This window comes from Drosophila pseudoobscura, chromosome X (genome assembly GCF_009870125.1).
Source record: "Drosophila pseudoobscura strain MV-25-SWS-2005 chromosome X, UCI_Dpse_MV25, whole genome shotgun sequence".
NCBI classification, from domain to species: domain Eukaryota; kingdom Metazoa; phylum Arthropoda; class Insecta; order Diptera; family Drosophilidae; genus Drosophila; species Drosophila pseudoobscura.
Window position 1 is genome coordinate 5,618,037 of NC_046683.1, and position 27,471 is coordinate 5,645,507.

General features: G+C 44.8%; 5 protein-coding genes and 1 long non-coding RNA gene across 12 annotated transcripts; 4 read left to right on the plus strand and 2 right to left on the minus strand.

Annotated features, from left to right (window-relative positions):
* Positions 1–2,663: 2,663 nt before the first annotated feature.
* Positions 2,664–5,071, plus strand: LOC4815249 (venom carboxylesterase-6). The gene is made up of 4 exons (XM_001355124.3): positions 2,664–3,943; positions 4,003–4,350; positions 4,418–4,707; positions 4,780–5,071. The coding sequence occupies exons 1-4, from the start codon at positions 3,047–3,049 to the stop codon at positions 4,991–4,993; spliced, it is 1,749 nt and encodes a 582-aa protein (XP_001355160.2). The 5' UTR covers positions 2,664–3,046; the 3' UTR covers positions 4,994–5,071.
* A 699-nt stretch (positions 5,072–5,770) lies between these two features.
* Positions 5,771–8,645, plus strand: LOC4814737 (L-asparaginase). Its single transcript, XM_001355125.4, has 4 exons — positions 5,771–6,534; positions 6,620–6,855; positions 6,925–7,674; positions 7,740–8,645. Exons 1-4 carry the CDS (start codon positions 6,276–6,278, stop codon positions 8,454–8,456), a joined length of 1,962 nt encoding a protein of 653 aa, XP_001355161.3. The 5' UTR covers positions 5,771–6,275; the 3' UTR covers positions 8,457–8,645.
* A 1,866-nt stretch (positions 8,646–10,511) lies between these two features.
* Vap33 (VAMP-associated protein 33kDa) lies at positions 10,512–16,092 on the minus strand. 7 transcript variants are annotated; one of them, XM_033385423.1, is made up of 7 exons: positions 15,595–15,831; positions 15,274–15,483; positions 13,368–13,520; positions 13,174–13,283; positions 12,876–13,082; positions 12,720–12,821; positions 10,512–12,655 (listed from the first exon to the last, which is right to left on the minus strand). In XM_033385423.1, exons 2-7 carry the CDS (start codon positions 15,335–15,337, stop codon positions 12,500–12,502), a joined length of 792 nt encoding a protein of 263 aa, XP_033241314.1. In that variant the 5' UTR covers positions 15,338–15,483; positions 15,595–15,831; the 3' UTR covers positions 10,512–12,499. The 7 variants fall into 7 exon arrangements, with proteins under 7 accessions (XP_033241314.1, XP_015042120.1, XP_015042121.1 ...); XM_015186634.2 differs by lacking the exon at positions 15,595–15,831 and adding an exon at positions 15,955–16,092 and having other exon boundaries at positions 12,720–13,082; XM_015186635.2 differs by lacking the exon at positions 15,595–15,831 and adding an exon at positions 15,873–16,092 and having other exon boundaries at positions 12,720–13,082.
* Positions 14,242–15,004, plus strand: LOC117185179 (uncharacterized). The gene is made up of 2 exons (XR_004470754.1): positions 14,242–14,478; positions 14,548–15,004. It is a non-coding gene; the product is annotated as an uncharacterized lncRNA (long non-coding RNA).
* A 438-nt stretch (positions 16,093–16,530) lies between the features above and the next one.
* On the minus strand, positions 16,531–19,792 carry Glos (Gaulos). The gene is made up of 3 exons (XM_001355127.4): positions 19,568–19,792; positions 17,300–19,486; positions 16,531–17,235 (listed from the first exon to the last, which is right to left on the minus strand). The coding sequence occupies exons 1-3, from the start codon at positions 19,668–19,670 to the stop codon at positions 16,781–16,783; spliced, it is 2,745 nt and encodes a 914-aa protein (XP_001355163.3). The 5' UTR covers positions 19,671–19,792; the 3' UTR covers positions 16,531–16,780.
* A 589-nt stretch (positions 19,793–20,381) lies between these two features.
* On the plus strand, positions 20,382–24,146 carry LOC4815267 (N-acetylneuraminate 9-O-acetyltransferase). Its single transcript, XM_001355128.4, has 3 exons — positions 20,382–20,858; positions 20,957–21,053; positions 21,224–24,146. Exons 1-3 carry the CDS (start codon positions 20,594–20,596, stop codon positions 23,460–23,462), a joined length of 2,601 nt encoding a protein of 866 aa, XP_001355164.3. The 5' UTR covers positions 20,382–20,593; the 3' UTR covers positions 23,463–24,146.
* Positions 24,147–27,471: the final 3,325 nt, after the last annotated feature.

Genomic DNA, 27,471 nt, shown 5'->3' on the forward strand with positions numbered 1-27,471 from the left:
AAAAAAGGGTTTCGTGTCAACCCCCAAAGTGTTTTTCTTTTTTTTGTATATTTAAAATTCAACAAATTTAAATCGAAAATATGTTTAAATAAAAACTCAAGAGTTGCCTAGAAATCGTTGAGGTTTATTTTATGCTAAAGGCCGAAAGTTGGGTAGGGGATTAAGGTCAGTATTAAAATGATAGTGCTCCTCGGAATTTTTTCAAGTGCCAAAAACATCAAACTTTTAATTTTTGGTCGTATATACGACATATATAGCTTGATAGGGGTATTATTAAATTACTACGAAATTTTTAACCCACAGAAAAAAGTATATCCGACCCCGTCCACATTTTACATATCATCTTAAAAGTCCTTCAGTTTTCAAGAATTCTTAACAAAATGCACGATTATGTGCATTCTTGCATATTAGAACGATGGGCAAAAAAAAAAAAAATTGTTACTGTGAGAAAAACTTGTTTTTTATTAAGATTACATAGACCGACTGCTTTATATGGATTGCTGCAGGGTATATTCGATTCGTGTAGATTTACTTATGTTTTCGACCCCATAAATAGGCATTTCCGCAATGCCAAAAAGATTAAAAGTCGATAAAAACATTGAAAATTAACTTATTTAACCAGTTAACGAATTATTTATAATTACTTTAACTTTAATGTGAAAACCTATTAATATAAGCAAAAGTTGTTCGCTATTTTTATAATCATGTTTTACTATTATGTTCATTATCTTTATTATTTCCTATAAGAAAGATGAATTTTGATAAAATTTTTTCAACCAGGTTTTGTGTTGAAACTGCACTGAAATACATATGTAAGTGTATTTGAAAAAGTTGCCAATCCCCTCATCTACTTAATGTCAATGCATCAGTACCTTCCTGGGGTAACCGGTTGTGCCATGCCTTGATGGTTTCACAATTCACCGACTCAATGGCCTTCGTAAATATTTTAGGCGGAGGAAGCACAAAAATTATGACTATCCAATGACAAGAACAGACAATCAATCTTCTACAATTAGACAAATTTGTAGTTTTTAAACTCGGTAGAGTAGAAATTCATTTATCTTCAAAGTGTAGTTGTTTTATTGTGGATATTCCAAAATATGAGCCACAGCATTTGTCATCAGTGGGATCGAGCTGGGAGTGTAATTAATTAAGTTTTTGAGCCACTTAGGATGTGTCACCTTTTCGGTGTTTTAAGGCTCCTGACCATGGGGGGGCGTCGTACGAGTATTCATGTGTATATTACGTATGAATGTGCATCTGCATAGGTACTTCTCGTACTTACTTCGTTACACATATGTATAACTTTCGGTTGGACATTGGAGAAGTTTCTGGCTGTTTGTTTCCCGGCTGATAAATTGCCACTCAAGTGGATTAAAAATGTTTGCAGCCGAATAAATCTGTGGCCTCGACCTGGACATTTTTCATGTAGTGGTGCGGTGGGTAGTGTGGAGTGCGGAGTGCGGAGTAGTGTGATGCTTTGCTCTTCCTCTCCCGAGTGGTTGTCTGGACGAGTCCTCTTGTCGCATATTAGTTAAACTTGCAAAAAAGTAATCCCAAGTCAAGTTATGACAGAAAAAAACGTTTCCCCACCAGGAGAGGAACACAAATTAAAGGTTCTCGGGCGTTTCGCTCTATTGGAATTCCCCTTGCTCTGTCTCTCGCGTACTTTCTCCCAGTTTTGGGGACTCATCAGCGACTCGAAGCAACTTCAAAGGGCCTCAGACGTAGCGCTTATTAGCTCGTCGGCATTTTTGGGCATGCAAAGGCATTTTTGAAGAGCGCTCGTCTCATCTCCGGCCTCCGTTGGGTTCAGGTCAGTTCGCTTCAGCCTCGGCCGCAGCGCAGCGCAGGTGGGTTCGGGTGGGTCTTCACTTTCATATGCCCACACAACGTTTTTATTTTGTTTTACAACTTTCAAGTTTTTGGTTTTTGTGTGTTTTTTTTTTTCGGGGCTGAAAAATATTTTTCATGCATACATAAGTATGCTCGGGCACATTCATAAAATTCAGATTAACATATTACTTAATCGGTGTAGCTCTCGCTCTCGCTGTCGCCCTCCCGCTGCCGCTCTGGCTATCAGCATTACCCACTCCTGCCGTCTCGTTTCATTTAACGAGGCTCACACGAATGCTGTAACAGCCTTGGCCCAATCGAACCAGTCCGCCATCCTAGGCCTGGCCGCCCGACGCCAAGGCCAATGGCATTTCAGTTCGGCTTGGATCGATTCCATGTCGACATAGTTACCCTCACGCAAGTGGATATCTGTTCAGATATTCTGAGTTATCAGCTTCTGCATCTGTTTATAAATATCTGTTCATAAATTATAGTTGTAGCCACGTTCTGTAGGGGTGCGGTGAGCGGTGAGCGGTGTTCGGTGTTCGCCTTAATGTGCCTTGTCATTTACGGGTCCAGCATCAACAAGCACGCCAAATAAAATTATTAAATATCGCACTGTGGGGCCAGAGCTGCCGAACTGGGGTAACCGATACTGTGCAGAAATAATATGTAATTTAAGGACATCATGAATAGAGAGGTTTGCATACAAAATGATGATACTAACGTATAAAAGTGATAACAATAATTTGTAGATAATTTGATATGAACCCAAAAAGGAGAAAACATCTCTCGCATGTGCCGCTGAAAAGATTAAGAACTATTAAAGATCATATTGAAAGATACAGTCACAGACCTCGATCCACTGTGCCCACGAGTACAGCTTGATTTGGCAAAATTTGCGCAGTGTTCCAAAACGAAACCCAAACATGTGAAATTGATGTCGATGTTTAATAGTGATGCTGGTGGCGAGCCGGTGCTGAGTGGCAAAAGCTGAGACACTGAGACACCGAGACACACACAAAAAAGAATTAATGATGTCGAGAGACAAGGTAAGGTAAGAAAAAATTCGGTAAACAAGTTCGGCGCATGAGTTGGCTAACACTGCGACTGAGGCTCCAAGTCCAATTCGGATGCTGATGATGTTGTAATCTTAAAACTGGCAGCGTCGTGCTTCAGGCAAATCAGTCTGACTTCAAGAGCCAACGCAATGGCAATCGTTGGGACGCGGACCTTGCTGCTGCTCTTGATCCACTGCAGCTGGAGTGGGGCACGTAACTCGCAGAGCCTGCACGTGCGCCTATCGCACGGCGGCTGGCTCATCGGCCGCCACCTGACCACGCACAATGGCCGCCACATGAGAGCCTTCATGGGGGTCCCATATGCGGTGCCACCGTTGGGCGAACTGCGGTTCAAGGCACCGGTGGCCGAGCTGGGCTGGGAGGGCGAGCGGCTGGCGGTGAAGGATGCGCCCATTTGCATGCAGCGGGATCCCTTCCGGCGCGACATGCAAATCGAAGGATCCGAGGACTGTCTCTATCTGAATGTATATACACCGGAGACGATCAGCTCTAAGAATACGTCGCTGCCCGTGATGGTCTGGTTCCATGGTGGCGGCTGGCAGTGTGGCGCGGGAATTAGCAGCTTCTATGGGCCGGACTTCCTGCTGGACCACGACGTCGTCCTGGTGTCCGCCAACTTTCGTCTGGGACCGCTGGGCTTTCTCAGCACAGAGACCCTGGACTGCCCAGGAAACAATGGACTCAAAGATCAGCTGGAAGTGTTGCGCTGGGTGCGCACCAACATAGCCTCTTTTGGCGGCAATCCCCACAGTGTCACCGTCTTTGGAGAGAGCGCCGGCGGAGCAAGCGTCACCTATCACATGCTGTCGGAGAAGTCTCGCGGCCTGCTCCATCGCGGCATTGCCCAGTCAGGTACCTACTTCAATCCCTGGGCACAGCCCGCGCACAAAGGTGTGGCCGCCAGGCGAGCCACTAAGCTGGCCGCGCTGGTGGGCTGCGGATCCTCCGGAGAGTGGCCCCTCAAGCTGGAGTGTTTACGTCAGAAGCCAGCCGAGGATATTGTTGCTTCGCTTTACGACATGTTTGTAAGTACATTGAACTGGATCCTTAATGAGTTGAGAGCTAATCTGGCGTTGTTTGGCAGGTCTGGGACTTTGATCCCATGATACCATTTCCCCCGGTGATTGAGCCCGAGCATGAGGATGCATTCCTGACGGTGCCGCCGCGTCAGGCGCGCGAACCGCATGGACTGGAGCTGCCGCTGCTGGTGGGCGCCACCGCCGAAGAGGGGCTGCTGAAGACAGCGGCCTTGCTCAATTTGCCACAGCTGATGGACGACTTCAAGTCCCAGTTCGAACAGGTGCTGCCCGTGGTGCTCAACTACGATCACCACGAGGATTCCGTGCAGCAGCGGATAACGAAGCGCATCGAGGACTTCTACTTCAAGGCAGGCCACGACTACGACAAGTCCAACCACCAGAACCTGACCGATGTGGGTAGCGGATCTGCAAGGGGATTGATTAATATTTGGATAAAAACATATCCGTCTTTCCCTACAGCTTATTTCGGATGGATGGTTTGTAGCTGGCATCGATGAGTATTTGCGTCTTCGCCTGGCCCAACGTGCAGGCCCCACCTATGTGTACCTATTCGATCACAAGGGCGCCGCCAGCTTCTCGGAGATCTTCAAGGGGGAGCGCAACGAGTTCTACGGAGCCTGCCATGCTGAGGAGTTGCAGTATCTCTTCCCCATTGGCCGGGAGCTGTTCGTGAGTGCGGTGCCCACACGCAAGGATCTGGAGCTGCGGGAGCTCATGCTGAACCTGTGGGTCAGCTTCGCTCGAACGGGGTGAGTCTTAAAGCAGCCATCTAATAGAGCTGTGTATTAATACCTGTGCATTTGCTTTTTCCTTGCCCACAGTAATCCAAATCCAGCGAATGCCTCATTAAACCTGCCCGTATGGAAGCCTTCGTCCAGCTATCCGGTGGAGTTCGTTCGTCTGGGCACCAAGGCTGACGAGGCAGCCGCTGCGCCGCTATTCCGAATTGAGGCTGAGTTGATGCAGCAGCGCGTAAATTTTTGGCGCGAACTACAGCCGCACCTTCCCGCCACCCAGCAGCACAATGAGCTATAATCCAATGATTCCATCTGTATATTTAAATATATTATATCGATGAGTGGGCGTCCACCGCAAGTTAAAGAAGACAAGAAATGTTATAGTTACAATTATCACCATTGAAAACATACCTTTGCCAACATAACGGCACACAGATGCTGCCAAATTGGTGAAATTCAAACATGTGCTGATGTGCCAGATGTAAGAAATTTGATCTGTGCAGTGCTACCATATCATTGAAAGTAATCTAAACGACCAAATAAACAAATACAACAAGGTATTTGAATATAAATAGAATTCGTAAAAACACACAAAACAGATGTTAAATAAAATGGATTTTTGTTGTTTGTTATTTGCAAAATGCAATCGGTATATAATGGTATATTTTGCCAGTTTCATCAATCTATTAAATTTCATTTTTAACGGTTTGTATATAGAAATCAAGTCAATAAAGTAGAAAATTGATTCATCAATGGGATAAAACTATGTGGGCATTGCTGAGAGATTTAGTTAGTCAGCATTATTCAATGGAATATCATAATTGAGCAATTTCCCTTTTCGTTTGTTTTCGCTACTTGTTTTTTGTTTGACTTATTTCGCTAAAACCTCTTTTTACGCAAAATTTTTATTAAGAATACGCCAGTTAAATAGAAAATTTATTCATCAATCGTATAAAATTATGATGGCATGGCTAAATGTTATATATAGCTAGTAATATTCGACGGAATATCAAAAACGAGGAATATGTAAAATAGAACTTGAATTCGAAAGTATATTTACGGTATATTTTGAAAATTAGGCGGTATGTTTCGGTATATTTCACTGATAAACATTCAGAGAGTGAGGCAAGCCCATAGCATTTGAATTTCATTGGATTACTCATAGCTGACATCGGCCAAAGTTTGCTGCCGCCATCGCAAAGAAGGGGCTGCTATCTCTATCTGATTGCCACAGCGAACGGAACATACTTTCAATTTCCGTCAGATACGCGGGGCAAACGCAATTAGAAATACCACGTGAACTCTCGGACCGACCCCCTAGGTCGTCGTTGCTAATCCAACAATTGAATCGCTGCGCGAAATAAACCAATGCCAGGCACTCACTTGATAACAAATTGGTCAAATAATCAACAGCGTAACCAGCAGCAGAGCGTGATAGTTTCCTACCAGTCACGCAGTAGATGCACGGGTGATGGGATTATCTGTTTAGGATTCTCCACTGAACAGCACAGCGCCACAACAGCCTAGCGATAAGGAGCGATTGAATCTCAGCTAAAAGTTTCCCCATTAGACTGTCAACTATGTCTGCGAACGGGGACAGCGCTCCGACGACGGTCCCGGGAGCCACCAAGCCTATCGATATCCAGGTATGGGTGCCAACCCACGAGCGCCTCATGTCCATCGACAAGGGTATGGCGCCGTCCTCGCCGACGCTGCCCAGTCCCACGATCCGTCGGAATAAGAGCGACGGCAAACTAATGGCCCAGGACATCAAGGAGGCACGGGTGCGAGTCATCTACACGGGCGGCACCATTGGCATGATGCGGAACGAACGAAATGGTGAGTGCTGTTCCAATTAGGTCTTCTATTCCATCTGTACATTAGCCCCCGGACACGCTCATCTTCGTTTCTCACGTCATTTCAGTGCTGGCGCCCATACCAAATGCCCTAGTGCGCAGCATTCGCAAGTATCCAAACATCCACGACGAGGAGTATGCATTGCGACGCTTTGGGGCCTCGGCATCGATGGCGCCGCTGGTCCTGCCCTTTGTCCAAGGAATGGACAGAAGGGTCCTATACCAGGTCACCGAGTACACGCCGCTGCTGGACAGCAGCAACATGACGATGCACGACTGGGCCCGCATCGCCAATGATATACAGGTATGTGAATATGGTGGGATCCACGCTTTGATGGGAGAAATAATCCAGCAATGCATCTAATGTATGCAGCAATCGTACGAGTTCTTTGACGGCTTCGTTGTGCTGCATGGCACCGACACGCTCTCGTACACGGCCTCGGCCCTGTCGTTTATGCTGGAGAATCTGGGCAAGACGGTGATCATCACAGGATCGCAGATACCGATCTTTGAGACGCGCACCGACGGCAAGGACAACTTCACATCCGCCCTGATCATAGCCGGAAACTACGTCATACCGGAGGTGTGCATCTTCTTCGGCCACAAACTGATGCGCGGAAATCGCACGGTGAAGGTCAGCTCCAATTCGCTGGACGCTTTCGATTCGCCGAATGTGCCGCCGCTGGCGAGAATTGGAATCGATGTTAATGTGGACTATCGTTTGATCTTCCGGCCCTGCAGCATAGAACGCTTTTGTGTCCATCTGAATCTCGACGAGAATGTTGGCCTGCTACGAATCTTTCCGAGCATTTCGCTCTCCACATTCCGCGCCTTCCTGGCGCCCCCGATCAGGGGGGTGGTGCTGCAGTCGTTCGGTTCTGGCAACATACCCTCAAATCGCCGGGACCTGATCGAGGAGCTGCAGGCGGCCGCCGATCGTGGCGTAATCATCATAAACTGCACCCAGTGTCCCAACGGCTCAGTGGCGGAAATTTACGACACGGGCAAGGTCCTGTGCGATCTGGGCGTCATTCCCGGCTATGACATGACCCCCGAAGCAGCACTCTCCAAGCTGGCATATGTCATTGGCAAGGAGGACTGGTCGCTGGACGTCAAAAAGCAGGTAAGGCCCAATGTGAACCGCTTTCTGTTCGGACTATACTATAAAGTGTTCAATTTACGCTCCAGATGATGCAGTCGAACCTGCGCGGAGAGCTGACATCGGTGACGGCCCCCAAGATGGAGGACTACGATTTGGTGGATGCTGTGGCGCGCTCTTTGCACTTGTCCTCGCCACAGGAACTGGACCAGCTGGGCGCCACCCTCTTCCCGGCCATGATCAATGGCGCCGTCGCCGAGGGAGATCTAAAGAAGATCAATAACCTGAAGGCGTACGGCGCCGACCTCTCAGGCACCAATCACGACCAACGAACGGCCCTGCATTTGGCCTGCCAGCTAGGCGACGTCGAGATCGTTAAGTATCTGCTGCACAACGGAGTCTCCGTCCACGTACGTGATCGCTACGACCGCACCCCGCTGTTGGAGGCCGTCTCCACGGACAGTCACGAGATCATCCAATTGCTCATCAACTGTGGCGCCCACCTTACCGGCTCCTCACGAGCCGTCGGCGAGCAGCTGTGCGCGGCCGCTGCCCGCGGCTCCCTTACGCGCCTCAAGTCGTATCAGTACGCGGGCGCTGATCTCTCCCAGCCGGATCCGTCGGGACGCACAGTTCTGCATGTGGCGGCCCTGCACGGGTTCCCCGAGGTGGTGGAGTACGTGCTGCCCTACTTCGAGAGTGCCAGCGAGAAGGATTTACTCGGTCTGAGCGCCTTGAACTATGCAGAGCGGGGCGGTCATGCAGCCCTTGTAGATCTGCTGAAAGCGGCTGGATGCGAGGCCTAGAATCACCTCTTGGTTCTTTACTCATAAAACTATTATTTAAGTGTTTGCCTCACGCAAACATCTGTGCAATATCGCGTCTAGTCCTGTCCGGTGGTTCCTTTTAGTGTAATACTTGTAATATGTGTATTGATTGCTTGTTAATAGAAAAGTGTAAGTTATATATTTAAAATGATTGTTACCAGAAAAAAAGTGTAGTTAATCCATTTTATTACGAGCTAACCCGGTAAACCATTTGCCACAATATTGGGAACTATTTCTGTTGCTTTGGACGACATCATTTGAAAGCGCGGATTAAATGTGCGATGGACTACAGGAACAGGTTTGAATCAGGGATCCTGCCTTGTCCACGCCACCAATCAGCACTTTGGGATGAGCAGAATATACAATTCGTTCTCGAATGCGATACGAAGAAACAAAACGAATTTAAATGCTCGATGTACTTGATGGCGTTGTCTGCCATTTTCTCTCTGAATGTCAATTACGAGCCCGCAGTCTTGTCTCCGTTCCAATGGTATTTGTTAATTTCGTTCATCTCGTGCCTTCTGATTGTGATTGCGACATGCTCACACGCACATGTTCGTTATTTTGTTGGGTTCGTTTGCCTGTTCTTTATGCTCTCCCATTTCGCATGTTAGTTTGACGATGCAACTGAGTTCCCTTGCGACCTCACTCTAACACACACGAGATATAAGATATACATATATTTTCATATAGAAAAATTAGTATTTACGAATGATATTTAGATCTATATCTTGTCTTGCAACATTTCAAGTAAAAACAAATTCAGAAATTGGGAGTTTCTAGGATTTCTCTAGCATTATTTATAGTCTCTTGGAACTAGGCGTTAAACACGACGGAAGGACGGACATGGCTAAATTGAATCGGAAATTGAGGCTGATCAAGAATACATATGTATATGGCGTCGAAAACACTTCTGCCCTGAAAGGTAGAAACAGTTTTGGCATTTCATAGCATAGTTTTGGGCGTAGAATTCATGTTAAATGCATGTGCTTCCGTGACAACTTCATCTCTATGTAGTTGCTTTTTGAGCTCTTTTTTTAATATAATATTATAAGAGGAATGCAAGAAAAATAGGCTTATAAAACACAATCCAACGATAAATTGATTAATCTATCGGATAAAATTAATTTTTCCTGGAAACTCGCGATGTTCTTAAAACATCGGATGTGCATGCCTCGATCTTTACTGTGCCGTTCATAATTTTCTCCGTCGCGGACCACGCAACGACAGATCTTAAAATTGGTTAAACTACGGTGGCGTTTGATAGTTGGGTTGGTGCTTTTAACCAAAAACTGGTCTTATATGGGCTTATATGTATAGGAAGGAGTGTTCTTTGAAAATAGTATTTATAGTGTTCGGACTGATAGCAGTGTGAATTTTTTGTTACTTGTAATTTATAATTTAGTCCTGATTTTCAACGAAATCCAATAAAAGACGAATAAATATTTGTTATTTGTGTGACACACCCTCCTATCTTTGTCTCATGCTACGCTACTTCTATCTCGCTCCATTTCGAATCGTTGACTAAGAGTGAGCGTGAGAGAGGGATAGAGATAGCGATAGAGAGAGAGAGAGGGAAGACCATCGGAGGGAGAAAGTTATTTTTTGATGTATTTGTTTTATTTAAATTTATTTCAAATGATATTTGATGTTTAATTAACAATGTTTCATTTTTTTTTTCCTTTGAGAAAAAAACACTTAGGTTCTTAAGATTCATGTTTTAAATATTATAATAATTTGTTTGTTTATCCCCCCGTTCGTGTCGTTCTGCTTGGAACTTCTTGTCTCTTCTTTTGCCATTATCTTTCTGTCGAGCTTGTGTGTGTGTGTTTCGGGTTAAGATCCATTAATTAATAATGCAATTGAAACTTCGACGACGAGTGGAGGCGGAGAGGGGGCGGTTTCGGGGGCGGGGGGCTGGGGCTGGTACAACAACTGTTGAATGCTGATCTCAAAATCCATTTCCACAATTTATTATGATTTTCATATATATAATTTTATATATGTGTTTGTGTGTGTGTGTGTGTCTGTGTGTGTATATATATGTTGTATTTTTCTTTTGCTACAGCTGACATCAAGTACATTTTGCTTATGATTTGCTTATATTTTTTTTCTTCTTTTTTGTGTGTTTTCTCCTCGTTTGTTATTTTCTCATTTCATTTTCATTTCTGTTTCGTTTATCATTATATTTATTTATAGGTTTTCTTTTTTGTTCTGTATTTCTAGTTTAAACATTTAAATACGATTTCCACATGTCTATGAAAATACAGCGTTCATGCACGCATGTGTATATACTCGTATGTATGTATTTATATATAAATCTATATACCCTTTCAATGCTTTGCAAAATGTTAAACAAAAATTAAAAAAAAAAAAAAACAACCAAAAAACAATCGCAATGAAGAATAAGGAAATATATGTTCTAAAACAAATCAAAGAGAGCTTGCTCTTCTTTCTCTTCAGCTTTGTTTTTCCCGTTTTGTTTTTACATGCCTAGGGGGTTGTGGCGAAAGAAGGGTTGTTTGTGAGGGGGTTGCCGGGAGTGGCGCAATCAAAAAAAATACAAAATATTCCAAATTTGTTTTACGTTTCCTCTGTCAAATGTTTTATAAAATGATGATTGATTTTGCTGATTTGTATGAGACCCATGTAGACCTTACAATTATCCATACGCCGGGTACATACATATCATGTATACAGTTTCTGGAATTGCTTTAATTAATCTTCAGACATATTTCATATAATATGTGATACATGTAGATCGTAAGTGTATGCTCATATATTTTTTCTAGATTTTCTCGCAAATTATCTTCTGAATTGTGGTGTTTTATAAAATGTGGGGGGTTGGTTTCTTCCAATTTAGCTACTCAGTTGAGTTGATTTTTTGCTTACATAAACTCTTCTCATCAATCTATATATTTAAGTATCCAAACATATATATATATATATATAAATATATATAGCAATACATTTTTAGAGTTTAATTTGGATGTATGGGACTGCAGGTTGAATCATTGAAATGACTAAAAACAAACTACTTAAATGCAAAATGCCAGCCGAAAAATATAACTTATGGTCCTTATATATCTTCTTTTTATATAATTCCCTTTTTATGGGTGTTAGTGGGTGGATGGGGATGGGGATGCAGATGGGGATGGATGGTGATAGGGGGAGAGACAGTGTTGGATAGCGGGTGAAGCAAACTGTCCTTTATAGAGAGCGGCGGTGGCCTGGCAGAGCAGTTTTCTTTTTTTTTCGTGACATTCTTTTATTATTTATATGATTTTTCAAAGCGTTTTTCTGACTTTTTGTAATGCATTTTGCTCGTGGTTTCCTTAGTTAAGCTTCTTCCTAGTGTTTGCTTTAACAATTAAATTTATCCAAGTTTTGTCAAAGCAAATAACAAACTCAATTAAACATAAAACTGAAATTGTTTACTTCATTAACAATGATTGGTTTGTCTTTGCTTTTTGTCGAAAGTTTTTTTTTTTGCTTAATAAGATTTAGATTTAAAAATAATGTCTGATTGATTACATAATTGAAAGAATATAAAAGATGCGGCTTTTCACTTTAGACGTAAGATAAACGTTATCATAAAGAATATAGTAAAATTAGTTTAAAAAAAAAAATGAAAAAAATGCAATGGAAAATCTGAGCAATGCACTTTTTGGATTAAACTGGTTGTTGTAGTGTTTTGTTTTTTGAATCACTTTAAGACTTAATAGCTTCATTAGCGAAGCTTTTACTTTCTGTTCGAGCGCAGCTCTTTTATCTCATTCAGCCTCGAGGGCTAGTTTCCCCTTCTGCTGCTTATCTGATGGTTTTTGTATCTTTTTGTGTCGCCTCTCCCGTTTGCTTTTGCTTCTGATTCTGGGTTAGTTCGTTGTTATTACTGCTATTGCGTCTTGTTGCGGTTTGATGGTGCTACTGCTTCTGCTGCTGTTCTCTTTGTTGTTTTTTTGTTTTTTGTTTTCTGTAGTAGTTGTTAGTGATTCTGCTGCATGTGGGATACTTTATGGCATTCAGAGCAAGAATTTACCCAGTAAGAGGCCCAGTATGGCCGCAGCAATGGCAATTGCAATATAAAAGACCGGAATCTGTTTCTCAGCTAGCACTGGGGCATAGGGCTCGTTCGGCTGCTTGAGGGCCGCTGAGCTGCGGTAGCGTGCGATTTGATCCTGCAACAGGAAGATTTTAACCATTAAGGCCACAAAGGATAACGGAGGTGAACCAGGGACCCACCTTCAAGTGTAGATTCTCTTTTCGTAGGTCAGTGTTGGACTCCATCAGCGCCTTCATCTCACCGGACAAATCATACTCAGTGGCATCGGTCGAATTTGCGGTCTTTAAAACAAAGATTGGATTAAATATATTCTTTGAGAGCGGCACGAAACACACCTTCTCATCGCTAGACAGCTTCGTCTCTGACTTAGCGCCCTCGGTGATGGCGGGTACATTGGTGCCCGCACTGCCTCCGCCGGCGCTGCCGGATCCAACACCCACGGAAATGCCGCTAGTATTCTCTGCATTTGCCTCGGCACTGGGCATCTCGAAAACGCATTTCAGCTTGGCATCCATTAGCTGCTGCGGCTCCAGCTCCTTCCACTGCAGAGGATGATATGAAGATGAAGATGGAATGTTAATTTGGATGTTAATGGGGGATTTGGTATCGGATGCTCATCAACACGCCACTTACCAATTTATTCAAATCGGTCAGATCAGCATCCACCGGTGCGAGGACGCTTTGCACCATGAACTTGTGCTTGTTCTTCTCCTGCTGATCGTACATGAAGGGCTGCAGGCAGACTGTGGGATATACATCGAATGGGAATGGTATTGGGGATTAGATTGCATTCCAGCCAGTCCATATGGATATTAAAGAGTACTCACTTTCCACCTGGGTCGACCGAAAAGGCAGGATCTTGCCAATGTTTGGACGTACACAGTAGCGCTTTGGTGCGGTTGTCTTGATCTTAAAAACCAGTGGCGCAGACGAGTTATTGCGTAGGGTCATGATTGTGACGACAGACCGATTAAAGGGACCTGAAAGGAAAGCGAATGCATTCGATTAGCAATCAATCGAATTAACAGGCCCACCCCCCCGCCGTTCCAAGCAAATCAACTGATTTGTGTCACGTCACGCCCATTGCGTCATTAGGCAGCACCAAAAACGAAAGCAAGTTCAAATTAATTGAATTAAAAGCAGAAGCAAACAACAAAAAGAACCAATAGCTAGAAGCAGGGCAAAAGAGAGCAACCAAAAGGAGCCGAAACTTGAATACCCTCCCTAAAACAAAAAACTCTAGTGGCAGTGGAAACTGAGAAAGTACTGGCAGGCCAGACATGGATGTCCTCCGAAGAGATTAGGCACAGGGCGAATTCGATTATATGCGCGATCTACGCCTGGGATGCAAGTCTTCTGTGAGTGGGAAGAGTGCAACAGTAACAGCAGAAGCAGTGTAACGGATTCCCTTTAGTGCGTGCGTGTTCTCCCTATACGCGTATATATGTATGTGTATTTATTGTGTGTGTATGAAGGAAATTTCATTAGACAAAGTCGCGTCATGCATGGGCCTTGGCCCCTCTCCCCGCCCAAACCTCTCACTCTACTACACTTCGCGCTAGTCAACGATCAAAGGGGGAGGTAGGTCGGAGGACAAGAATGGGGCTAAGGCAGGGCTGACATAGCCAAACACACACACACACACACAGAAATATGAAAATATTTGTGCACAGTGGAACGAAACAAAAGTAATGGGTGTTGCACGAGCAAAATAAATAATTCTAATTCTCAATCTCTATTTCTCTCTCTCTCTCTTCCTAACACATACACACCACATATTAGTTATTTACACACATGTGTTTTGTGTTTTTCCAATTAGTAGCAATCGGGTAAATGCATTGCCACCGCCCACTGTGCGGGCTCTCTGGTGTCATATGGGATTATTGTAGTTGTTTCTGCAACTGCTGCTGCTGTTGCTTTTCGGCCAAAACTCAAGAAGTAAGACAAAAAAAAATTAAAATAAAAACGGCCCATGACAAGTTTTTGCGTATAAAAATAAAATTGTAGCCAAAAACGCAAGGAGAGAGAGGCAGACGACGGTCGGAGAGCGCGAAAGAATAGCGAGAGTAAGAAAACAACGCCAGCTGCCGGCAACAAGAGCATCAGCAGAAGAAAGAAAGAGGGACGGCAGCAGTGACAGCGGCGGACGGGCCAGGACAGGACAGAAGGAGATGGGTGAAAACATGGTGAAACAGCCGCACACCACACGTAGACCTAAAACAATGTCAAAAATGTCCAACAAAAACAACGGAAATTATTGATAAGCTGCAAAGAAAGCAGCGCCAAGTGACAAGGAAAGTGAGACAAAGACAGAGACAGAGGTAAAGAGCACCAAAGCGAGACGCAATCACACATAAGCGGCGTGTGTGTGTTGGTGTGCGTGCAAACTTTGCAGTTTGCTCCAAGCCCTTTTGACCTAACAAAATGAACGAATTTTGCAATAAATTGGAATTCGAAAATGAAATTGCAATGGTTAAATGTTTCAATGGTTCGCACTGGCACCGATGCGTCGTCGCCTACATTGGTCGATACATGAACAACATATGCATGTATGTAGCAATGGGTGTGCGCGAGTGTGGTTGAGCCAACATGCAAAATGGCCTTACCCGTCTCACACGCTCACGCGATGAATGGATGGGGAGAGAGACAAACAATAACAAATTGCTAAAGAATCAAGAGTTTCACTTTTTAGTTTTTGGCAATCCCTACAAAAAGAATCATGAAAAAACTTACCCACAAAACGCAACTCATGCTCCGGATCAATGGTCAGCGGAAGCTCGTAGTTTGGTTTGCTCATGGCTGCTGTTTGTATGGACTCCACTGTAGAAAATTGCAACTTCGTGTCTGTTTTTCGGTATTTCTCCTTAATTCTTTTGTGCGTTTTTGCGCGCTGCTTGTCCTGGTTTTGCCTTCACCTTGTTGTCGTTGTAGTTGTAGTGGTGGCTGTTAAGGAAATGCACACGGAATTGTATTACACATTCACTCAAACACACACAAACACGCATACACTCAGCAGAGACACGCAGCACGTAAAATTTGCTGATTTTCGCTTACGGTTTTCGTTCTTCTTGCGTTTCTTTCCGGTCTGCAAATATCTTCCGAGCTAAACCTTTTTAAGATACCTTTTTAACCAAATTTTCCCTATTGTTTTATTTTTTCTCTTGACTTTTCACAAGCTGCGCGTCGCTCGTTTGTCGCTGCTGGCTTCGTCCGATTTATCAGAGAGCGAGGACAGGCGAAATATCGGCAAATTTATGCGACCACACACACACTCTCGCACACGGTTAGAATATAAAGAAAATACCAAACATAAATTCCGTGCTTTTGCGTACAAAAAAAACGACGATCAACGTGGATTTCCTGCCTAGAACAATGCAATTTTCTCTGCTATAAGATGGCCCACTCTGATTCTACCTCGGGTACTTCACGCACTTCGCTAGTTTAATTTTTCTACGAATCTAGTACAATTTTCATATGCAAATGCAGGGAAAAAAAATCTAAAGCGCGCACACACGTTCGGATGCAGTGTGGCCGAGAGTTTATTGATCAAATATACTGTCTGACCAGAAACATACCGTCTAATCTTCAAAATATACCATAAATATACTGACGAACTATTGAAGTTCCATCATACTGCGTCACCTTGGAGTTCTAATCCGACCGGCGGAATTGTTAGGCAACGCCGTTGACCGGCAAAATCCAGAAGCAACGCCGTTCATTCAGCGTTGCCATACCGTTCCGTTCCACGCTGCTTGTCTTCCACTAACTTTATTTTTCGTTCAAAAATACCGTTTTCTGGTATAATTTTTACCCACATTTATATTTTTAAATATATTAATTTTGTTCGACCTAGCTGGTTTTGAAATTATGGTAGCTCAGAGGTCCCACGTGGTCATAGCAGAAAAGTCAGCGCGCTTTCATCATTAGATATAGATTTGTGAAAATGGGTTCAATTAAGCGAATTAGTTTCGAAATAAAGAAATAGATAGCTTTTAGTTTGGAAATTATTTGATCATTGTTTTAATACTTAGCATTTCCTTTGCCGAATCCAGTTTATCTTGAGTATATGAGAATATTGTTGGAACAAACAAAAATCATAGTGTGTATGTCGAATGCCTTAAAGATTAGTGAAAAAAAAAAAATAATTAACTTAACTTTGGCGATTTCAAATCGTAACTTAAAGCTTAATCCAAATAGCAGCCCTGTACTTCTTTTCTCTCTACAAAATGGGTTGAACACATTACATACGATCCAACCCCTGTAAGTTTTTCGCTACAAGCATGTTTAGGATCATCCGTGCGGTTATCGCCTCATGATCAAAGCGGCATTTTCTCGGGGCCAGGGCAACAATACCGCGTACATGATCGGCAAGGCGATCACACTTCGGGAGCGTCGCCTTTTCCATGTATCTCATGAAACCATACATGTAGTTGCGGAAGAAGAATCTATAGGCAGCTTTAGCCTGCGGAGCATCACACAAGTCGATTTGCTTCGAGATCTCCGCCATGAGGGTGACATCGGTTTTGTTTTCAATGGACTTGAAAAAGAGGTTAGTCGCCTCTATGGCGCTCGACTGCATTATGAGCCGCATGCATTTATCTTCGAAATCGCGATCTGTCGACAAGATGTTTGTCATCTTCCAGCGTTCGCTCTGCGGTGAAGTGTCTACCAAGGCCTGCATCTTCTGGATGAGTTCTGCAAGGGGATAAATAAATTTAAAATGGCATTCTTGGCCAGTGCGTTGAAGTTCGGCACTCACCAGAGTCTCCGCTCAGGATGGTCGGCGAATTATTTGTATAGTATTTTACAGCCAGGTTGAGGACATCGACGCGGATTTGGTCGAAAGTCGGTATAGTCCAGCGCAGGGCATCTATGGTCTTCATTAGCTGGGACATCACTGGCCAATTGTTCTTGCGCCATTGGATAAGATGGACATGCATTTCGACATAGGTTTTGGCCTCTTTCAAGCAGTCTTCCGATGCGTTGTCCTCTATCATTTGATCGATTTGCTCCTTGCCGTTCGTTTGAATGTATTTATCTGCCGATTCGACATTTAGAAGGGCATGTAGGATACGCTCGATGAGATGAGTGTTGTTCAATTCGGTAAACTTGGCCAGTCCAGTGGCAAGGGCCTCCAGGTATGCGGACTGGGCTGCCTTCAGCTGCTCGACACTGTAGGGCCTGGCGCCCGGCTGAAGGTTCAGGTTGTAGTTGCACAAATTATTGTTGACCCGTTCACGGAAACTACGACTGGAAGGGGTGTGCAAGCCAGTCTTCATGCCGTTGAGTATCAAGGGATATGCGTACAGGGATACCAGGAAGTCAAACGAATTCGGGCGCGTTAGCACGTATTCATCTTTGAACAGGCTGTCAGCGGTGCTCTTCATGTAGTGAATGGCGTGGGGGGTGAGCTGGCAGGCGAGGTTCCAGAATATGTCCATGAAACGTGAGTGCGTCATACCCAGGTCAGCCAGTGTGTGCCAGGACATCTGCGCGTCCTCGTAGCATATATACAAAAACTCTAAAAGGTGCGCACGCTCAGGCTGGCCATCGAGCCGATTAAAGAATAGAACACGGCGTGAGTTAGAGGCCCGATTGGAAAAAGTGAATGCAGTGGTCAGCCCAAGCTCATCGCGTAGCTCCAGTATCTTTTGCTTAACATCCACGTCGGATCGGATAAAGATCAGCAGCACAACCTGACGTAACACGGGATTGTATTGGCGTCTCTGTTGTTTTTTCTCTTCAAGACTCAGGCTGGTATCCTCAGCCTCCTCAGCCAGATATTCGGCCATATGGTTGAAGATCAGGGTGATGTGTTCGAACCCCAGGAATTGAACATGCTTGGACATGGTGTCCACGCACTCGCCGCTAACAAAGCAAATGGGACGTTGAAAGAGTTCTTCAAGTCCGGCCAGGGTCTGCGCCTCGGTTATGTCGCCATTATCGCCGTCAAGGAAGCGTAATAGTTCGCGCAAACTTAGTTCTGTCAGGCGCTCCTTAAACGACTTGGCCGCTCCGGCGAAGGTTTTCAGTTGTCCGCAAATCAAGTGCTGGGCAAGTTCTGGCTTGTTCCCAATAAGATTCAACACCGCTGCTGACTGGCAGCATATGACCTCTTGGTAACTGTAGAGCAACTGGCTAGAGGGAATCTCTAGCCAGGTCATGAATGTGTCCACGGTCACCAGCTGCAGGACACGCTGCAAGGCGTCCATCAGAATCAAGGAATACCGGTCCATCAAAGACTCTGTGTTCTCCTGCTTTATGTAGTCTGTTTCATCGCAAATCATGAAATTGTAGATAGTCCAATATTGTGGCTTTTCAGTGGGCTGCTGGAGGGCCGCGAGCAGCACATCGAGTAGCTGATTCATTGACAGGGCCAGGTAGCGCTTGCGAAGAGATGGAGACAGCACGCGCAATCGATCGAAACTGTCCAGCAGTTGGCGTTGAAGGAGACGAGCCGTCTGGTCCACGAGTTCGTTGGCACTTGTTTGGTTATAATGGGCAATGGCCTGCCGAGCGGATGTGAGGAATCCCGTGAGCAACGACAGGGCATCAAATTGGTGGGAGACCAACTTGGACACGTTTTCATTTAGATAATCGTAGTACTGGCGGGCAACACAGCTCTGTCCGTACGCCAGAAACTCTTTCAGCGGCTGTTGCAGACCACATTTCAGGGCAATAGAAATGGCCACGACTGTCGACATGGGAGGTACCTGGCCAACCAAATGGACGCAATCCGGATTATAACTCTTCTGTTTCAAACAGTCAGAGGTGTTTAGTATTAGCACGGCTAGGACCCCGCGCAAATAGTTCATGGCGTCAGCTCCAGCCGGCTCGGTGACCACCTCGTTTTTCATTTTGTCATGTGGCCGTTGCACCACGAGATCATGCTCCATTAGCACTTTGCACACCAGATTGCAGATCTCTGCAATGTGCTCGTCATCGCCTGCCAAAGAAACGAACCATTTTGCAATTTGTAGTTTTTTCCTTTTACCGCTATGTTTTTTATTTCCACATGCGTACTTACCGCTTAAATATAAGAAGGTGTTAAGCTTCTTAGACTCGTTGTCAAAACGCTTGAGAGTATCGCCCATCTGGGCAAAGACCTCGCAATTGTCCAGCGGATACATTTTCACTTGTTTGATCTCTGTTACTAACTTAATTTTAATATTTTTACGCAAAACGCCAAAACGTTGTGATGCCGCCTTCCGATTTATGCGATGGCTGGCGCCGATATCTCTAACATCGATATTCCGTCTGCAAATAATTGATGGTACCACTAACCATACAGTATATACTGTATATATACTAACCATACACCATATACTGTATATATACTAACCATACACCATATACTGTATGGTTAGTGATGGTACACCCTGGCCTATCGTTCCCAGCTAGCTCACGGGGACGTCATTTTAGGTCGTAAACACCCCTGACTAGCTGGGAACGATAAGCCAGGGTGGCAAAGAGGCGAATCATAGCATATTTAATTTTATTCTGAGACTTTTCCACGATGGCTGGCCTCGGTAGCTTGATATCGGTATCATAAAACCTGATAGCTGAACGTACAACTTTCTTTCATTTGGCTGAAACAAATATATTCAACAAATACTGTTGATGCCCTTATACCGATAGTCCAATCCCAGCGGCGATGCTACCAGAGTTGGTGTGGGCGGGCGAAGCCGATAAACATAATGTCCAATGTTTTCAGAAAAAATGTAAGCGGGTGGAACAAAACTGACTTAGTCTATGTCTAGGTCTAGGTCGAGACCTAGCTAACTCCAAAGAAAACATCTGCGAAATGTCGTGGTGAATCTTTGAATGTCGGACGCAGTTTGGCGGGCCATAGCGATCAGCTGTCCGCCGCATCGATTTGTGGGCGCCTATCGGCCGGCTGCAGCAAGAAGCAAACGCAAATTTGGTCTTGTAAGGAGAGGCGGACGTGTGAATCGGGTCAAGCGAAAGTGGGCCAAGACCATGCAATAGGCAAACTAGTGAGAAGACGCACACTGCCAAGACTACAGCAAGGAGACAGTGGAGGAGTGTCATCATGGAGCTGCGTGAGCTGCGCGGCAGCGCCACGGCCGGCAACACCAGCAGCAGCACTAGCAACAGTAACAGTGGCATCAGTGGCGGCGGAGGCGTCGAATTGGGGGGAATCTGCATTGGGAGCGCCGGCGGTGGTGGCGTCCAGCGTGTGCCCACCAAGGCGGACCTGTTCATGGAGCAGCTGAATGCCACAAATGCCAAAAAGGTGGCCCTACTCCTAGTCCTGGGCTTCATCCTCTACCATGGCCTGCTCAATTGGAACTACGGTGGGTGTTCGTCTCTCTGTGTGTGTGTGTGTTTGTTCGTATCGATTTGTCCTGTGTAAACATGTAATCGAATTTGCATTGTGGCGTTCCATTAACAGGCAGCGACTCCTGCCAGTGGCTGCTGTCCAAGGGCCGCTTCAAGGGCGATAACGAGTGGCAGCCGTATGGGTGCATGGTCCACAAATACTCCCTCACGTGAGTGGCAATTCCAAATTCCGAATTCAATTAACATTTTCCCACATTCCCACAATTATCATATCTAACTCTTTCTATCTCTATCTCTCTTCCCATGCAAATGACTCACCCACTGACCCACCCACCAATATGACTATGCCATGCTATGCCACTATCTACCATAATGACAGCGACACGCGGCGATGCCTGCGATACCTGGCCTTCTTCGACAACAAGAACAACTTCGTGTTCATTGGAGACGAGAGCGTCCGCCTGCTCTACGAGCGGTTCATCGAGCAGCTGCGCCAGCTGCCACTGTCCTCCGAAGAGGACAACAACGGGTCATCACGGGCCCACGACGACAGTGCAGCGGTGCGATTCGAGGACAACAAGCTGCACATGCTGGCCCAGTACATCAGAGCCGAAGATGTCAGTCCCTCGCTCATCGATCGACTGTACAGGTTGGAGGCCGAGAAGCAGCTGTCCTCCGTGTACGTGGTGGGGCTGACCTACTCGGGCCTGCTTGGCGGGAATATAACTGAGGAAGTGCTGCGACAGTACGGTGCAAATCTCACCCTGCTGGTAGCCCCCTTTCATCGTCTGGTGGCGCAGACATCGCGAGTACTCTGGAAATTGGCCGATCGCGTAGACGAAGAAAAGCTACCGACCGCCTGGAAGTTACTGCTCAATGAGGACATCGATCGGCTTAATCATGTGGCCCGCAACGTCTTTCGCTACACGGAGGCCACCGTCTGGGAGTCGGCCTGGCACATTGCCAACGGTCTTCTGGACACCGCCATCGACGGACATCAGCTGTGTGCTCACGGCCAGCGGCTGGAGGTGCAGCTCCTGTGGAACATGTACTGCAACGACTACATGAATTACAACGACGGCACCTGCTGCAGCAGCTCGGAGCCCCATACCACGCTCCAGATTGTGGCCTACGCCCTGTTCGGCGTCTGCATGACGCTCGTCTGCGGCATGTGCCTGCGTCGCTGGCTTCTCCATCTGCGTGGGTACACGCTCTACGTGCCTCTCCAGCAGCATCAGCAGGATCCGCATCAGCATCAGCCAAACAGCGGAGGAAGAGGCGGTGGTCCCACCCATGCCCTGTCCGCACTTATCACAGACTATGGGACCCCGATGGTGGCGCTGTCTCTGCTTGGCCTGATCATGGTCTACTTCTATCTATGCGACCGCACAAACTTCTTTATGAAGGAGAACAAGTACTACTCGGAGTTCAGCTTCTGGATACCCGTGGGCTACGTGTTCGCCCTGGGTCTGTTCTTCACGGAGGACTCGCGCTTCACCAAGGTCCTGAACAGAGACCAGACAGACGAACTCCGCGGCTGGATATTGCTGGTGGTGTTGATATATTACATGACGGGGGCACAACGCGTGCTGCCCATTCATATGCACATCAAGCTGCTCATCTCGGGCTACTTCTTCCTCACCGGATACACACACTTCACTCACCTCTGGCAGACGGGGGGCAGCGGGTCATTGTTTGTCCGCTTCTTCCAGGCCATGTTCCGGGTAAACTTCCTCAGTGTGCTGCTCTGCTTCTGCATGAACCGTCCATACCAGTTTTACTACTTTGTGCCGCTTCTCTCCTTCTGGCTGTGCATCGTCTACTTTGTGCTGTCGCTGCCGCCGAGGATTTCGTCCGCATCGGTGGATTCAAATCCGCTGCACTACCTCTACTTGGTGTGCAAGTGCATCGGCTGCCTGGGCGTGATCACGGTACTGTTCATGTCCGAGGTCTTCTTCGAGCGCATCTTTGTGACGCGACCATGGAAGGCACTATTTGTCACCACTGACGACGACCTGCACGAGTGGTGGCACCAGTGGAAGCTGGACCGGTACACAGTCACCTTTGGAATGATGTACGCCGCCTGTTTCCACATTGCCCAGAAGTACAATGTCTTCGATGACAACAACCATGGCAATTTGTTCGCGCGTCGCACCTCCATCTCAGTGACGCTACTGGCGCTTCTGGGCGTGGGAATCTACACGTCCTTCTCGTTCCTGTGCCGAAACGTACAGAACTGCGAGGAGATCCACTCGTACATCCTCTTTATACCCATTGTCGGGTATGTGGTACTGCGCAACATCTCAGGGATACTGCGCACCAGGTACTCCAGCTTCTTCGCCTGGTTTGGGCGAATCTCGCTGGAGTTGTTTGTCTGCCAATACCACATCTGGCTTGCTGCCGACCGCCACGGGGTGCTCGTCCTGCTGCCCGGCTTCCCCACGCTCAACATGATCATCACTTCGTTCATCTTTGTCTGCGTCTCGCATGAAGTACACCGCCTGACCCATATCCTGCTGCCCTACGCCGTGCCCAATGACTGGCGTCTCGTCATGCGCAACTTTGTCATCTTTCTCATTGTGCTCATCCCTGTGGCCCGGTCCGATGGCATGTTCTAAGCACAATTCAATTGTCGCCGGCTCATGTCCAACGTGTACCCGCCCGCCACACAATCACATGGATATGTTTATATAGCGTGCCATTGCTGTAAGCCAATTGTAGTTAAGCCTTCTCGCCAATTCTATCGATGGCATGTAATATTTATGCATTCATTCGATGAAGATCTTTAAAAGATAGGAGCCCTTTGAACCCCTTTGAAAACTTACTTGATTTGTTATCTAACTCGATCACCATTCGATTACTACCGTGCAATACCCTTTACTTGCAATTGATTATTTACTTTGTTATTTTTGGAATACTTTATTCTCTTTATATTGATTTGTTTATTGTCCAAAGACTGACCTAATTCCATTTAAAAGTGAAAAATATTTTCTAGCCAAATTTATGTAAACCGATCGGATAGCTTGAAACTGAACGTGCAATTGTCTTATAGTTCTGAAACGCAATATTTACACCCTTATTTACATATTTAGATATCTCTTACGGCCGCGCAAATAAGTATACAAACATTTACGTATACCAATATATTTTACGCATATGTATACCATCTAGAATTAACTTAGCCTTACGAGAAATTTGCACAAATTACTTAAAATTTCACTCATACAAACACACCAACACTCACACGAAGCGGCAACCAAATGTATGTATAGCGCAAGAAAATAAACCATTGAAAATACTTACAAAATTTGTATTTGACTTTAGCTTCTGCAACGAAAAATGTATCATATTGTATTTAAACCTACACCTGTGCTGCATATGATGTGTACATACACATGTATAATGTCCCCTTTGATTGACCAAGCAAGTTCAGAGAGTTTTGCGTGAAAAGTTAGCTACACTTCCGTTTCTACTTGATGCACAAGCAATAATCTTATTAGTGGGTATCCTGTAGGTACATTGGTATAGGTATGCACCTGTCAGAGCATAGGGAAACAGCGCTAATTGACAGCCCCAGTTAAAAAACAAAGTGCACCCAAAGATGAGACTGGGGGAAAAGGGAGTTCATTCATAAAACACATCCGCATCCTTAGTCCCAGTTGGGGGCGACACAGAAGCAGACTCGTTGCTGAGGCACCGCCACTTCCGGCTGCATCAACAACAGTTCATAACAAACAATATGTAACATACTCGTATACCTGGATGTATGTATGTACAATGTACGCACATATGTATGTATATTTCAGAATACAAAAAGACACGTCGACTGGGTGCGGAAAAGTATAGGGAATGAAAGAACGGATAGGAATGGGTATAACTGGGACTAAGACTAACCAAGATATTCATCTGGTACGACCATTTTCCACATTCATGTAAATCTCTCTAAGGCTGGATATGGAGAAGAAGAATGAGTTATTGGTAGGATGAAATCCATTTATCGTACATTTTTTGTTGGGATATTTATTCGAAATAAAATACCCAACTGTTGTAAATAGGAGAAGATTCCATGAGGCTTTCCATCTGAATTTGGAGATATTGATAGATGATAGATCTAACCTTACAGAACTGCAAACTCAAGACCAATAAACAAATGTACGTGAACTCCTGAGCCCCGACGTTTTGATACCCTTTATGTGCGAAACGCTGTTTCCGATCCACCAATAATTCTATCTCCTGCAAGCAGTCTTTTTATTAGGGTACGAAAATCCCACTTTTTTTTCTATAATAGGCTTGTCTTAGTAGTATATTTATATGGTATAAATAGTAGTGATAGTATTCTGATTTCAATCTGATTTGATTGGAATTATTCTTTTTATGGTTGGGGGTATTATTAAAATTATATTTATATTATATATTATATTTAAATAATTATATTATATTATATTTAACTCGACTTACACCTACACCTATTCTGGAGAGCTTTGAAATTTTAGGAGGCTAATCAGCTATCAATAAGGAATCGTTTATAAAATTAAATTTATTTAAATGCCATGAACACTATTTATGAAATCAGAAATTCTTCCTTCTCTGTGCTCTGTGCGATCACTGCAAGTAAACATAAAAAACTATCAACTCTAAAACTGTTCATCAACAAGTGGTGGCCTTGGTGCCAAATGCGCCCACACATACCCCCAATAAAAGTAAGCGGAAGGGCGGGTGCATGCTCGTCCAAACCGAGCACACGAAAGCTTCCGCCTCGAAAGCTTGCGGCTTCGGTGGCGCTTCGGCACCTAGGTTCGGTCACGGCTTCGGGTCATATAAGTATCGGTTCCCAAGGCTCACTGGTTCCAGTTAGCGCCTGAACGTACATCGAAACGGTTAGTTGGCATCGCACAATCCCCTGAAAGCCAAGACCCCAAAGTGGCAGCAACAGGAACAGCAGGCTCCAGCGCCTAAGCCTAAGTTTGACTGAACGCTAAGAACTGCTGAGGCGAAGAGATCCCGCGCTTATTTGCTGCCACTCTGGGGTCGAGGCTTAAATCTTGGCACTGGAACTGTCATTCTTAAGAATTATTCTTCTTTGTTTTTTCTTTGGTAGAATTTGCGGTGCCCACGAATCGTTTCGAGTACTTGCAGGCGAGTGTTGAAAAGATTCAAAAAGTGCAAACAAAAAGTGTCAGTTGAATCGAATTACTGTTTTTGTCTTTTTTTACTGTTAACAGTGACTGTTCCAGTCAACACCAAAATTATAAAAAAGCTAACTCAAATCATTAATATTTAATCGATTGAAAATCAAACTTCTGCAATCACCGTTATCGCCATTATCGCCAAATTTTTTTTAGTTTAAATACAAAATATTGAAAATCAGTAAAAATTTATTATTTTCATTAGTTTTAGTACAATCATTGACAAAAAACTCTATTGGCATGCACTCCAATTGATTGCATAACAGGTGAGTGTGGTACAGTCTCTCTGCTTAGTAGAAAATACTCCCTGTTTTTGTATTCTGAATCCGAAAAGTACGAACCGAAGTATCGTAACAATATATGTAAAAGAAATTGTTGGTATCAATTTCGTGCTGCATTTTGAATTCCTTAAGAAATAACCCGAGTGGGTATTGTTGTGATTTGTAAAGCTTGTGTTTAAATTAATTTAATATTCATTTAAAATGCCCCGCGTGAACCAACTGTGTAAGGAAGAGCAGATTAAAATCGAAACTATGGCGGTGTTATTGCTAAAACAATAAACCGACATCGAAATACCGTCACAGACTTTTTTAAGTGTCTGCCAAAATTTGCTCAGAACAACCGTAATGAGGCTGTTTCGAGGTTTTCAATCGCTAAAGCACATGGCGAAAAGCCTCGGCAGCGGATGCAAAAAATTTACTATAGGGTGCCTCTCTAATATGAGGCAAAGGTTTTGGGACAGAGAATTTGAAAAGGTTGAAAATTTAAAGTGATGAAAGTTGAATTTAGACGGCTCAGCTGGAAACCAGAAGAATTGTCGAGACCCGGCCCGGGCTGTGTCGCCTTTAGCGCCTTTAGCTTTGGTAAGTCTCGAATATGCTTTGTACCAGGTCGGATGAATGCGCTGATATGTACGGATCTCCTGGAAGTGAACTTATATCGTTTGCGGAAGAGTTCCTTGGCGAGGCTTGGATGTGGATCCGTGTTTAAATACCATTGAGGACCCTTCTACAGAGGGCGAAACAAAATTATCTATTGCCAACAAAAAAAGTGAAGATTTTTATATTTCAATATTTGACTTTAATTCCACCAGATCAGCCGTTTCGCCCACTGTGCTTTGTGGCATCCTGTCAGCCACAGGTTTATGGGGGTGGCAGAAAATTCGAGCCTTTAAAAGATTTAAAAAAAAGGCTATTGTCCAGGAATGGGCAAACGTTGATAGAACGGTCATCCGAAACTTGGTAAAATGTATGTATGAGTTTGAATTACATACATTTCGCGTAGCTTTACGTAGCCAAACACAGTGAAAAAGTACAAGTCGTTGAAGTTTGCGATTTCTTTTTGAGTAAGTTTTAGCTGAGGTGGAAATATTGTCACCCCACCTTAAAATAAATATAGCGGAGAGTTCGATTAACTCTTGAAAGTCTCCGCTTGTATAAAT

Excerpts from the sequence above, each read along its gene's own strand:
- LOC4815249 (XM_001355124.3), top strand. The coding sequence starts at position 3,047 with ATGGCAATCGTTGGGACGCGGACCTTGCTGCTGCTCTTGATCCACTGC. Across the intron at positions 3,944-4,002 it reads CTTCGCTTTACGACATGTTT|GTCTGGGACTTTGATCCCAT; the intron begins GTAAGTACATTG and ends GTTGTTTGGCAG. Across the intron at positions 4,351-4,417 it reads ACCACCAGAACCTGACCGAT|CTTATTTCGGATGGATGGTT; the intron begins GTGGGTAGCGGA and ends CTTTCCCTACAG.
- LOC4814737 (XM_001355125.4), top strand. The coding sequence starts at position 6,276 with ATGTCTGCGAACGGGGACAGCGCTCCGACGACGGTCCCGGGAGCCACC. Across the intron at positions 6,535-6,619 it reads GATGCGGAACGAACGAAATG|TGCTGGCGCCCATACCAAAT; the intron begins GTGAGTGCTGTT and ends ACGTCATTTCAG. Across the intron at positions 6,856-6,924 it reads GCATCGCCAATGATATACAG|CAATCGTACGAGTTCTTTGA; the intron begins GTATGTGAATAT and ends TAATGTATGCAG.
- Vap33 (XM_015186634.2), bottom strand. The coding sequence starts at position 15,337 with ATGAGCAAACCAAACTACGAGCTTCCGCTGACCATTGATCCGGAGCAT. Across the intron at positions 13,284-13,367 it reads TCGGTCGACCCAGGTGGAAA|TCTGCCTGCAGCCCTTCATG; the intron begins GTGAGTACTCTT and ends TATATCCCACAG. Across the intron at positions 13,083-13,173 it reads TGACCGATTTGAATAAATTG|TGGAAGGAGCTGGAGCCGCA; the intron begins GTAAGTGGCGTG and ends CATCCTCTGCAG.
- Glos (XM_001355127.4), bottom strand. The coding sequence starts at position 19,670 with ATGTATCCGCTGGACAATTGCGAGGTCTTTGCCCAGATGGGCGATACT. Across the intron at positions 19,487-19,567 it reads CACCTTCTTATATTTAAGCG|GCGATGACGAGCACATTGCA; the intron begins GTAAGTACGCAT and ends TTTCTTTGGCAG. Across the intron at positions 17,236-17,299 it reads CATCCTGAGCGGAGACTCTG|AACTCATCCAGAAGATGCAG; the intron begins GTGAGTGCCGAA and ends ATCCCCTTGCAG.
- LOC4815267 (XM_001355128.4), top strand. The coding sequence starts at position 20,594 with ATGGAGCTGCGTGAGCTGCGCGGCAGCGCCACGGCCGGCAACACCAGC. Across the intron at positions 20,859-20,956 it reads CCTGCTCAATTGGAACTACG|GCAGCGACTCCTGCCAGTGG; the intron begins GTGGGTGTTCGT and ends TTCCATTAACAG. Across the intron at positions 21,054-21,223 it reads GTCCACAAATACTCCCTCAC|CGACACGCGGCGATGCCTGC; the intron begins GTGAGTGGCAAT and ends CCATAATGACAG.